Source organism: Saccopteryx bilineata, chromosome 2, assembly GCF_036850765.1.
Source record: "Saccopteryx bilineata isolate mSacBil1 chromosome 2, mSacBil1_pri_phased_curated, whole genome shotgun sequence".
Classification (NCBI taxonomy): Eukaryota; Metazoa; Chordata; class Mammalia; order Chiroptera; family Emballonuridae; genus Saccopteryx; species Saccopteryx bilineata.
Window position 1 is genome coordinate 134,438,044 of NC_089491.1, and position 12,894 is coordinate 134,450,937.

General features: G+C 40.3%; 2 protein-coding genes and 1 pseudogene across 3 annotated transcripts in view; 1 reads left to right on the forward strand and 2 right to left on the reverse strand.

The window, feature by feature from the left end:
• Positions 1-12,894, reverse strand: part of SPATS2 (spermatogenesis associated serine rich 2) — a 142,112-nt gene that overhangs the window by 65,519 nt on the left and 63,699 nt on the right. The window contains exon 2 of one of the 2 annotated variants that reach the window (XM_066257928.1): positions 9,961-10,057. Coding sequence is in view for 1 of the 2 variants with exons in the window: in XM_066257927.1 (XP_066114024.1) it covers positions 9,798-9,822 (25 nt within the window). In the remaining variant the exon portion in view is untranslated. Of the gene's footprint in view, positions 1-9,797; positions 9,919-9,960; positions 10,058-12,894 lie in introns of those variants that run through there. The other variant, XM_066257927.1, reaches the window with a different exon arrangement.
• Positions 6,391-8,193, forward strand: LOC136322964 (keratin, type I cytoskeletal 18-like; annotated as a pseudogene).
• DNAJC22 (DnaJ heat shock protein family (Hsp40) member C22) overlaps positions 9,930-12,894 on the reverse strand; it is a 93,982-nt gene continuing 91,017 nt past the window's right edge. Inside the window, exon 4 of the mRNA XM_066257932.1 lies at positions 9,930-10,057. The gene's annotated coding sequence lies outside the window, so the exon portion shown is untranslated. The remainder of the gene's footprint in view (positions 10,058-12,894) is intronic.

The window sequence follows — 12,894 nt, forward strand, 5'->3', positions numbered from 1 at the left end:
CTCCTGCAGCCAAGGCTCCATTGGAGCAAAGATGGCCCGGGCGCTGGGGATGGCTCCTTGGCCTCTGCCCCAGGCACTGGAGTGGCTCTGGTCGCGGCAGAGCGACACCCCGGAGGGGGCAGAGCATCGCCCCCTGGTGGGCAGAGCGTAGCCCCAGGTGGGCGTGCCGGGTGGATCCCGGTCGGGTGCATGCGGGAGTCTGACTGTCTCTCCCCGTTTCCAGCTTCAGAAAAATACAAAAAAAAAAAAAAGTGGTAAAAAAAAAAAAGAAAGGATAATCTAACAAGTGTGATGATCATCTGTCATTTATTCTCAAACTGTAAGCTTCCTCTTAAAAAATAAAAAGCTGCCCTTCTCTCTCTTTCCTCTTGCTAAAAAAAAATTTAAAAAGTAAAAAAAAAAGAAAAAAAGAAACTCCATCTTGGCTACCAATGGCCAAACACACAAATCCTCTCAGTCCAATCTCATCAACTGCCATCTCAGATGACTACTGTGGTTACATGTTCAGAAAAATCCACACTTCAACTGATCAACCTAAGTGTGTCTTCAATTATAAAAGCAGCCCCTTTTTTTAATTAAAAAATTTTTATTGATTGTCTTGGGAGAGGAAGGCGGGTAGAGAGAGAGAGACAGGAACATCAAGCTGTTCCTGTATGTGCTCTGATTGGGGATCGAACTGGCAACCTCTGTGCTTCTGGATGATGCTTAACAAACTGAGTGCCAGGGCCCTTTTTCTTTTTAAGCAGCCTTTTATCTTCCTGTTTTCTGTGTTAATAGATGATTAAATATTTTTCTTTACTTTGTTCCTTTGAGTGCTTCTTCAACTACATTCTAAAGGATACTGGGCCTTTTCTTATAAAGACAAAGCACTTACACGGGGAAATTTCCAGACTTCTATGATGAGTTCTGATTTTTCCAGGTAGAATGGGAAATTAGGGTTTTTACAAAGATACAGCAAGCAATTAAATACTACTTTAATCACTCTAATAAAAAAAACTGGATAATATCAGGTTTTCAGCAAGGGCAACAAAATAAGCTTTTATTTTTTAGGTTCCAAGAATTCTTGAGGGTCTCACTGTTTAAGAGGTTTGCTGGTTCCAATAATAATTGTTAATTCTTCCATGAATGGTGATTGGATAGAAAACTCAGTCCACCTTTCAAAAACCTTCTTAGTAATACACTGTAGAGAATAGTCAAGAGGCAATATTGATTTTAATGCCCAAATTCTTCTGTCTCAATGTCATTTCAATTAGTTTGAATTGAAATTAGTTTTCTAAGCCCTGGCCAGTTGGCTCAGTGGTAGAGCGTCGGCCTGGCGTGCAGGAGTCCCGGGTTCGATTCCCGGCCAGGGCACACAGGAGAAGCGCCCATCTGCTTCTCCACCCCTCCCCCTCTCCTTCCTCTCTGTCTCTCTCTTCCCCTCCCACAGCAAAGGCTCCATTGGAGCAAAGTTGGCCCGGGCATTGAGGATGGCTCCATGGCCTCTGCCTCAGGTGCTAGAATGACTCTGGTTGCAACAGAGCGACGCCCCAGATGGGCAGAGCATCACCCTCTGGTGGGCATGCTGGGTGGATCCCGGTCAGGCGCATGCGGGAGTCTGTCTGACTGCCTCCCCGTTTCCAATTTCAGAAAAATACCCCCCCCCAAAAAATTAGTTTTCCCACATATAAAATAAAATAAATGATTAAAAAAAATTTGTTTCCGCCCTGGCCAGATAGCTCAGTTGGTTAGAGCATTGTCTGGAAGAGCAGAGGTTACTGGTTTGATGCCCAGTCAGTGTACAGACAGGAAAAGATTGATGTTCTTGTCTCTCTCCTTCCCCTTCCTCTCTCTCTCAAATCAATAAAATGAACATTAAAAATTTTTTTCCTATTCTTTATTATTCTTCAGATTCTTAGGAATTAATTCTACCAGTTGTTCCAAGAAATTCAATTTTGTAAGACAAAAAAAAGAATTTAAGAACTGTAATTTAAAAAACAAACAAATTCATTTTGCATTACTAAGAATACATCAATACATATTCTCTGCTGATTCTTGATCACCTCTGAGCTAGTTTTATTCAAAAAACTTTGTAGGCCCAAGGATTACATGAATTCAAACGGTTAATTAGAAAATTCATGAAGTCACATGATGGTTATTTTGATATCTGTTAGAATCAACATTCAGGCTTTTTAAAGAAAAGAGTAACTAAAATGGAATAAAAATTAAAATATTTAGTTAAGTCTTTAATTCCAAGTGATATGAGTTTTTACCTTTCTACTTGCTAATCTTTCCCTTTCTTTTGGGACAGGTAAAATTAAATTGTGATATGACTAAAAGATGGACAGCCAATAAAAATAGGGGGAAAGGGCCCTGGCTGGTTGGCTCAGTGGTAGAGTATCAATCCAGGATGTGGATGTCCCAGGTTCTATTCCTGATCAGGGCACACAAGAGAAGTGACCATCTGCTTCTCTACCCCTCTCTCTCTCGCTTTTTTCTCTCTTCTCTTCCTACAGCCATGGCTCAATTGGAGCAAGTTGGCCCTGGGCACTGAGGATGGCTCCATGATCTCCGCCTCAGGAAGAGCTCAGCTGCAGAGCAATAGAGCAACACCCCAGATGGGCAGAGCATTGCCCCCTAGTGAGCTTGGCAGGTGGATCTCAGTCGAGGTACCTGCGGGAGTCTGTCTCTCTGCCTCCCCTCCTCCCACTGAATTAAAAAAGAAAAAAAAACAGAGGGAAAAACCTGGATAATCTAAAAGCCAGAAAAATCAGTCTGCAAATAAATCATGTCTTATAAAATACCTCTGTGTGAGCCGGTCAATTCAGTCTGAAGAAAAACATACTTTCAGTTACTAAGGGCCTATTTTCAGTCCCTCTTACAAGCCAAATCCTCATTTTTAGATATCACTAACATTTTTTCTATTTAATAGGATCTTCTATTTTATGGGATTGTTATTCTTGAATGTTATTTGCAGCATGTGCCATACTTCCAGACTTAGATCGATTAGGTCAGTGGTCCCCAACCTTTTTTGGGCCACGGACTGGTTTAATGTCAGAAAATATTTTCACAGACCGGCCTTTAGGGTGGGACAGATAAATGTATCACGTGACCGAGACAAGCGTCAAGAGTGAGTCTTAGACGGATGTAAGAGAGGGAATCTGGTCATTTTTAAAAAATAAAACATCGTTCAGACTTAAATATAAGTAAAATGAAAATAATGTAAGTTATTTATTCTTTCTCTGCGGACCAGTACCAAATGGCCCACGGGCTGGTACTGGCCCGTGGCCCAGGGGTTGGGGACCACTGGATTAGGTGAGTTGAATGCATACCTTTTTTTAAAAAAATTATTTCCTACTCCTCACTGTCTTTCAGACTCTCAACAATTCTATCAACTATTCCAGGAAATTCAATTCTGTAAGTCAAAAAAATTAAAACATTTAAGAACTGTGATATTGCCTGACCAGGCGGTGGCGCAGTGGATAGGGCGTCAGACTGGGACACAGAGGACCCAAGTTCGAGACCCTGAGGTCACTTGCTTGAGCACAGGCTCATTTGGTTTGAGCAAGGTTCAGCAGCTTGAGCCCAAGGTCACTGGCTCGAGTAAGGGATCACTGGGTCTGCTGTAACCCCCCTCCCCATCAAGGTACATATGAGAAAGCAATCAATAAACAACTAAGGAGCTGCAACGAAAAATTGATGTTTCTTATCTCTCTCCCTTCCTGTCTGTCTGTCCCTCTCTCTGACTCTCTGTCTCTTTCACCACAAAAAAAAAAAAAAACCTGTGATATTTAAAAGTCAAACAAATCTTCAATACAAAGATCTGTACAGACTAAATGATAGAATTGTTGAGAATCTGAAGGAGAGTGAGGAAGAGGAAATAATCTTTTTAGAACTTGTACAGATACACTCTTGTCATTGTAAAAGACTTTGCTTTGGAAATTTTCCTTCTAGACCTGTCAAATAGCCAATGTTGTCCCTCTGCACACCATCCCATCACCTTGCTTCAAACTACAGAAATGAACAAGTCAATTCTAATCACATGCTTCTGTGTCCAATAAAATCACCCTTCTCACAAAACCACAGCACTGCAAAATCTGTCCCTCATTAGCCTCATGTAAATAAGAATTAAATTAGCTTTTGCTTTCTTAAACTGACTTACAGATCAATAAGCTACTTTAATTATAAATGTTTCTATTTCCAAATAGTTGTTATAATTACCACAAGGTGAATCCTAGTTTTTCAGTGTTATTTATACTTGTGCAAGTAGGAAACTCACTTCTTAAATAACACACTTGTTTAAGCACATTCTGTCCTAAGGAAATGTCTTCTCTTTAAAAATATTTTGTGAAATATAACATTAACAGCACATACACAAAGTACTACTGCTTGATAATTTATGTCAAACACCCAAATACTACTTCCCAGGCTAAGAAATAAAACACTTCTAGGACCCCAGAAATCTTCCTCATGCACACCTCCATCATCTCCTCTAATTCACTCACTAATCCACTCTCTAAACCTCCTTTCTCTATAGTTGATACCACCTAAGAACATGTACCCAAGTATTATGGTACACTTTTACTTTTGTCTATAAAAAGAATAGTTCCATATGTATTTTATTTTTTGGTGCATGGCTTGTTTTATTCAACATTGTCTTTATAAAATTGATACATGTTCTTACTAGTAAATATAGTTTATTTTCCTTGGTGGATAATACCACATTTTTCGCTCCATAAGTCTCACCTGACGATAAGACACACCCAGGGTTTTAAGGAGGAAAAATAAGAAAAAAAAAATATTCTGAACCAAATGGTGTGTTAAAATATTTAATAAAATACTGTATCTTTCACTCCGTAAGATGCACAGGCATTTTCCCCTCCACTTTTGAGGGGAAAAAAGTGCATCTTATGGAATGAAAAATACAGTATTTCATTGTAGGATTATGCCATTGTTCATCTATTCTGATAGTGATGGAAAATTGGGTTGCTTCTAGTTTCCGGCCAAACAATGCTGTATACTCTTGTAAAAATCTCCTGGTGTACTTGGGAATGCATTTCTGCTGAATGTACCCAGGAACAAGGTCTGTGTATCTTCAACTTGAGTACATAGTGTCAAATAGTTTTTTCAAAATACCAATTTAAACTTCCATTAGCAGTTTTTAAGTTTCTATTGTTCCACATACTCACTATCTTGGTATTATTAATCTTTTTAAAAATGTTAGCCACTTTAGTAGAAAAGAAATAGTATCTCATTATTTTAATTTGCATTTCCACTCATTTCTAAAGAGACTGAGTACCTTTACATATGTTATTATATAAAATAAGGGATCAATATCTAAAATATATAAAGAGCTCATACAACTCAATAGCAAAAAAACCCACAATCTGATTAAAAGCTGAGAAGAGGATCTAAATACATATTTTCCAAAAGAAGACATACAGATGGCCTACAGATATATAAAAAGGTGTTCAAGCTTGATTGGGCGGTGGCGCAGTGGATAGGGCGTTGGACTGGGATGCAGAGGACCCAGGTTCGAGACCCTGGGGTCGCCGGCTTGGGCATGGGCTCATCTGGTTTGAACAGGGCTCACCAGCTTGGGCCTGGGGTCGCCAGCTCAAGCAGGGGTTACTTGGTTTGCTGTGGCCCCCTGGTCGAGGCACATGAGAGAAGGCAGTCAATGAGCAACTAAGGAGCCGCAATGAAGAATTGATGTTTCTCGTCTCTCTCCTTTCCTGTCTGTCTGCTCTGTCTGTCCCTCTCTCTGACTCTGTCACACATACAAAAAAAAAATTTTAAAAGGTGTTCAATATCACTTATCATCAGGGAAATGCCAATCAAAACCACTGAGATCAAGATGCAGAGACACTCTATGATGTGCAGGCACAGAGGAAAGACCATGTGAAGACACAGCAAAGGCAGCCATCTGCAACCAAGGTGCAAGGCCTCAGGAGAAATCAAACATGCCAACATCTTGATCTTGGACTTTCAGGCTGCAGAACTGTGACAAAATACATTTCTGTTGTTTAAGCCAAAACAACAACAACAAAACATATGTCAGCCTCTTTGATATTCTTTTTTCTGATATGCCTACTCTTGCTCAGTGTTAGAAGGCAGAGGCAGAGTTGTCTTTTTCTTATTCATCTGTAGTAGTTCTCTATTCTTTAAACAGGATGAAAATTTCTTTTTCCATTCTGTGACCTTTATACTCTCTTAACTGTGCCTTTTCATGAGGTAAGTTCTTGATTTTAATGCAATAATGCAGTGACAGTAATTCTTTTTCTTTATGACTAGTCCTTTTCATGTCTGTTTAAAAAGTCTTTCTCTGAGATATCAGATACTTCTTCAAAATAATCCACTAGGGGTGGCTTGAATCTGACTCTTGGCTTCTCACCTTCCTCCTTGAACAACATGAGCTTCGGCACGTGCTCCAGCTTCTCCACAAACTACTGAACCTTGGATTCCATGCAGTCACCCAGCCACTGGCACAGACAGCAGCACAGCCAGTGTCTATGCAGATACAGGGGGCTCTGGCTCCTGGATGTCCATGTACCATTCCACCAGCGTGCAGGGTGGCTGGAGGTCTAGGGGCCTGGCAGTGGGGATGGTCAGGGGTCTGATGGGCATAGTGGGCATCCAGGGTGAGGAGACTATGCAATGCCTGAATGATCACTAGTCCTCCTACCAGGAGAGAGTGAGAAGCCTGAAGGCTGATGATCAGAGACTAGAGACTGAAATCTGGGAACATCTGGAGAAGAAGGGACCCCAGGTCAGAGACTTCAAGGCATTATATCAAAACCAAGGAGGACCTGAGGGCTCAGATCTTTGCAAGTTCTGTGGAAATGCCCACATCATTCTGCAGGTTGACAGTGGTCATCCTGCCACTTATGACTTCAGGTCACGTATGAGACAGAGATGGCTATATACCAGTCTGTGAAGAGTGACATCAGTGGGCTCTGAAAGGTCACCGATGATACCAGTATCACTCAGCTGCAGCTGAAGACAGAAATTGAGACTCTTAAGGAAGAGCTGCTTTTCATGAAAAAGAACCACAAGGAGGAAGTAAATGGTCTGCAAAAGCAGACTACCAATACAAAGAAAACTAGATAGAGGGTGACAGAGGACGATCTCTCTTTGGGTGATGGGTATGCAACAGAACTAAATGACAAGAAAACCTGGAAATGTTTTCTTTGAATATATGTACCCTGATTTATTGATGTCACCCCCCCCAAAAAAAAAAAAATAGCAGACTGTCAAATATGGGTTGACCGTGAAGTTGGATGCCCCCATATCTCAGGACTTCGGCATGATTATGGCAAACATCTGGGACCAGTATGATGAGCTGACTAGAAAGAACCAAGAGAATGGCCTGACCAGGTGGTGGCGCAGTGGATAGAGCATCGGACTGGGATGCGGAAGGACCCAGGTTCGAGACCCCGAGGTCGCCAGCTTGAGCGCAGGCTCATCTGGCTTGAGCAAAAAGCTCACCAGCTTGGACCCAAGGTCGCTGGCTCCAGCAAGGGGTTACTCGGTCTGCTGAAGGCCCACGGTCAAGGCACGTATGAGAAAGCAATCAATGAACAACTAAGAAGTCGCAACACGCAACGAGAAACTGATGATTTGATGCTTCTCATCTCTCTCCGTTCCTGTCTGTCTGTCCCTGTCTATCTCTGCTTCTGTAAAAAAAAAAAAAAAAAAAAAAAAAAAAAAAAAAGAACCAAGAGAATGAATAGACAAATACCTGTCCCAGCAGATGGAGGAGAGCACCACAGTGGTCACTTCACAGACCTCTGAGATAGGAGCTGCTGAGATGACACAGAGCTAAGGTATACGATTGAGTCTTTGGAGATTGATTGGACCTGATGAGAAATTTGAAGGCCAGTTTGGAGAACAGCCTAAGGGAGGTAGAGACACACTATGCCATACAGATGGAACAGCTCAATGGGATCCTGCTGCATCTGGAGTCAGAGTAAGGCCCAGATCTGGACAGAGGGGCAGCGCCAGGTCCAGGAATACAAGGCCTTGCTGGAGGTCAAACTGGAGGCTGAGATCCCCACCTACCACTGCCTGCTGGACGAAGGGGAAGACTTTGATCCTTGTGATGCCCTAAACAATAGCAATTCTATACAATCCATCCAAAAGACCAACACCTTCAGGACTGTGGACAGTAAAGTGGTGTCTGAGGTCAATAAAAGCAAAGGTCTGAGGCATTAAAGGCAGCAAAAGTAGGGCACCCCTTGTGAAGACAGGAGGCCAATAAAAAGTTAATAGATCATTGAACATTAAAAATAATAATAATCCACTGGAGGTGAGAGTTAAATATAGACAAAAAAGACTGGTCATGTTTTATTCATTACTGGACCTGAGTTCTGGGTATAGGGGAATGCACCACACTATTCTATTTTTTATAAGTTGAAATTTTCAATAATAAATTTTTTTAAAATTTTTTTATTTATTCATTTTAGAGAGGAGAGGGAGAGAGAGAGAGAGAAAGAGAGGAGAGACAGAGAGAGAGAAGGGGGGGAGGAGCTGGAAGCATCAACTCCCATATGTGCCTTGACCAGGCATGCTCAGGGTTTCGAACTGGTGACCTCAGCATTTCCAGGCTGACGCTTTATCCACTGCGCCACCACAGGTCAGGCAATAATAAATTTTTAAAGTAAATGTTATTTAAAACTTCTGGCCAGACCAGGCGGTGGTGTAGTAGATAGAGTGTCGGACTGGGATTCCGAGGACCCAGGTTTGAGACCCCGTGGTCGCCAGCTTGAGCGCGGGCTCATCTGGTTTGAGCAAAAGCTCACCAGCTTGGACCCACGGTTGCTGGCACGAGCAAGGGGTTACTTGGTCTGCTGTAGCCCCCACGGTCAAGGAACATATGAGAAAGCAATCAATGAACAACTAAGGTGTTGCAATGAAAAGCTAATGATTGATGCTTCTCATCTCTTCGTTCCTGTCTGTCTGTCCCTATCTATCCCTCTCTCTGACTCTGTCTCTTTAAAAAATAAAATAAAATAAAACATCTGAAACTAATAATGATTATATCAAGGTTGCAGGATGTAAGGGAAATATACAAAAGTCCATCACTTTCCTATATAACAGCAATAAACAAGGGGAATTTAAAATAAAAAACCATTTACAATATCATTTACATTACTACCCCAAAATAGTTGAATACAAATCTAACAAAATATATCTAAGACCTATATGAGGAAAACTACAAAACTCTAAGGAAAGAAATAAAAGAATTAAATAAATGGAGAGACAGTCTATGTTCATGGATAAGAAGACTCAATATTGTCAAGATTCTAGTTCTTGCCAACTTGGTCTTTAGATTAAAAACAATTCCAATCAAAACCCCAGTATTTTACTTTATGAATACTGACAAACTGATTCTAAAATTAATACAAAAAGACAAAGATCCAGAATAGTTAACACCATATTGAAGGAGAACAATGTTGAAGAACTGATGTTATCTAATTTCAAGACATACTATAAATCTACAGTAATCAAGACATTTTTTAGATACAAAGAGTAACTTTAATATATAAAAGAAACAATTTACAAGTAAATTCTAAAGATCCTTAATGTATCTAACAGATTAACTTTTTTTTGTTTTTTTCTTTCTTTTTTTTATTGTGTTGACATGGTTTCAAGTATACCACTCAATATAACACCCTCTACACACCGCATGGAGTAAAGGAATGTATAACCATTCAAAACACGTTGAGAGAAGGTTTTTAAAAAATATATAGATATAAAATGGTAACCATTACTCCACAACTATGTTTTTAACAATTTATGTGCACATATAATCTTACCCTTCTGGTTTTGTTTCCTAGACATTGCAGTTTCTTTTATCTCAAAAGATAGAGAACAAAGTATTCTTTTGTCTTGTCTGGGTTGATTATGTAATGAACTCTGATTTAAAGGCAAGCAAGAGAAGTCTGTAGTTGGAGGAGATAAATACAAAATCCTGGTTACTTGAAATTCTGTTCTCTAATTGGTGATCTCATTTCCTTCTATTAATTCTTGTCAGGAAATATCATTGCAGACAGTCATGTCTCTTTCCAGGGAGATTCTGGAAGGGAAAAAAAAAGAACACATACATTAACTATTACAGTAATAGCTATAAGTACAAAATTTCTGAGAAATCAACAGGTTTTATTTTGTATTTTTTCTAAACAAAACTAGTGATTAGAAGAAAAGTACTCTAAAAAAATGCAGCTATGAAAAGCAATGTTTTGTTCCTTTAGAAACTTTAATCTTAGACTCAAACCATCTTCTTAGTTCAGAAAGCATGTTTTCTTAGTCATCCTCTATTTAGTATCTATCTCAAATATCATATCTACATCTCTGCTTCACAAACTAACATATTACCTCTTATCACTCCCTAAGATCTTTCTTACTACTTGCTCTTCCTGTCTCAGTCAAGGGTCTTTTCTTTTCCTCTAAAATTTCCTATTTCTAATCTTTCTTCAGGTTTCCCAGCTCAAATACAGCTACAAGAAACCTGGGGCAGGGGAGAAATGAATGGGGAGCACAAAAAGGAATTTTAATTTAAAAAAAAAAACTGAAACAGCAAAATTTGAATTAAATTATAAAGATACAAGTGCTGCCTGACCAGGTGGTGGTGCAGTGGATAAAGCGTCGAACTGGGACGTGAAGGGCCCAGGTTTGAAACCCCAAAAAGTCGCCAGCTTGAGCCCAGGCTCATCTGGATGAGCACAGGCTCACCAGCTTGAGCACAAGGTCGTTGGTTTGAGCATGGGAACATAGACGTGACCTCACGGTCGCTGGCTCACTCACTCTTCTGTAGACCCCAGGTCAAGGCACATATGAGAAAGTAATCAGGGAACAACTAAGGTGCCCCAACAAAGAACTGATACTTCTCATCTCTCTCCCTTCCTGTCTGTGTGATTTTAATTTGCATCTCTCTGCTGATTAATGACCTTGAGTAATTTTTTCATATGCCTATTGGCCATCTGTATGTCCTCTTTGGAGAAGAGCTATTCAGGCCCTTTGCCTAGTTTTCTTTTTTTAAGTATTTATTTATTTATTTATTTTTAGACAGAGAGAGACCGAGAGAGGGATAGGGACAGACAGACAGGAAGGGAGAGAGATGAGAAATATCAATTCTTCACTGCATCACCTTAGTTGTTCATTGATTGCTTTCTCATATGTGCCTTGATTGGAGGGCTACTATAGCAGACCAAGTGACCCCATGCTCAAGCCAGTGACCTTGGGCTCAGGCTTGGTGAGCCTTGCTCAAAGATGAGCTCGTGCTCAAGCCGGCAACTTTGGGGTCTTGAATCTGGATCCTACATGTCACAAACCAATGGTCTATCCACTGCGCTACCGCCTGGTTAGGCTAATTTCTTTTTTTTTCAACAGAGACAGAGAGTCAGAGAGAGGGACAGACAGGGACAGACAGACAGGAACAGAGAAAGATGAGAAGCACCAATTATCAGTTTTTCACTGCAAAACCTTAGTTGTTTATTGATTGCTTTCTCATATGTGCCTTGATCGTGGGCCTTCAGCAGACCAAGGAATAACCCCTTGCTCGACCCAGTGACCTTGGGTCCAAGCTGGTGAGCTTTGCTCAAACCAGATGAGCCTGCGCTCAAACTGGCGACCTCGGGGTCTCAAATCCGGGTCCTCCACATCCCAGTCCGACGCTCTATCCACTGCGCCACCGCCTGGTCAGGCTAAATTCTTTTTTATTAATAAAAACTGTAAAACACAGAATTGGAAATTGAAACAAAAAATCTGAAAATTTAAAATACAATTTAAGTAGAAAATCAGAAACCATGTGATACCACAACTCCTCTTTACTACTATTAAAAGACACAGGATCCTCCAAATTGCTTAACATTAATCATCAGTGGCAGCTGTCAATGTGGGAGTAGAGGGGCCTCAAAAGGAAGAGTAGAAATATATATGTTTGCCTCTTCCTATTTCACTGCTAACTGGGTGGTTAGAGTTGTCTGTATTCTCAGCCTCCTCATGCAGGTGGCTGTATCCCAAACCCAATCAAGTCAGGTTATCCTCAACTACTGTATATGAATTCTTCAATAACTGTGTTAAATGATACTGATCATTTCATCCCCACCCCCACGCATATACATTGCTCACAAAAATTAGGAGATATTTCAAAATTATTATTAAGCAATAAAAAATCCCCTAATTTTTGTGAACAGTATATATAAACTCCATTCCTCCCATCTCCCCAAAGCACTGATGCATAGGCAGCTCAAGGGAATGGAGGCTGCTACGAGGTAAAAACAAAACAAGGCAATTAAAAGTAATTTTATTCATGGATTCCAATCCACAAAGGGAAATTCCATGCATATAGAAAATGATTTCTAATGCCTCTGCTAACTTAACAAACATTATTAACTGATCAACTAATAAGTATTTAACATGAATCTACTATGTGCCAATACAAATATTGATCGACTTACGACCTATGCAACTTATGACCATTTGACTTTACGACCACAATCACTAGCCATTACTGCTTGCGTCTGGCAGTGCAAGCGTTGCCCAGCTGGGCATAGGACAGTGCGGACCAGCTTCCGGCAGCACTACCATCTCTGCGTGCACCATTTCAACTGTTATCCCAGACTCAGTACAGCGATTAGTGTTTTGTGTCTTGTATATTTTTCATCAAACCCCTTCCAAGATGTCTACACCAAGAGGAAATTGTCTTTGCAAACATTAAACCAGCTGTACTGTTAATGCAGTGTTTTACTTAAACCTGATGAATGTAAAAATAAGAAACAAAATGGTGTAGAGATGACACAAATGGCATAAAATCAACAAAGAAAATTATAATATATAATAGTGAAAAAAAATTATGATAAAATATGACTTAAAGATTTTTATAACATCATTTCACAGTACTGTACATATAGC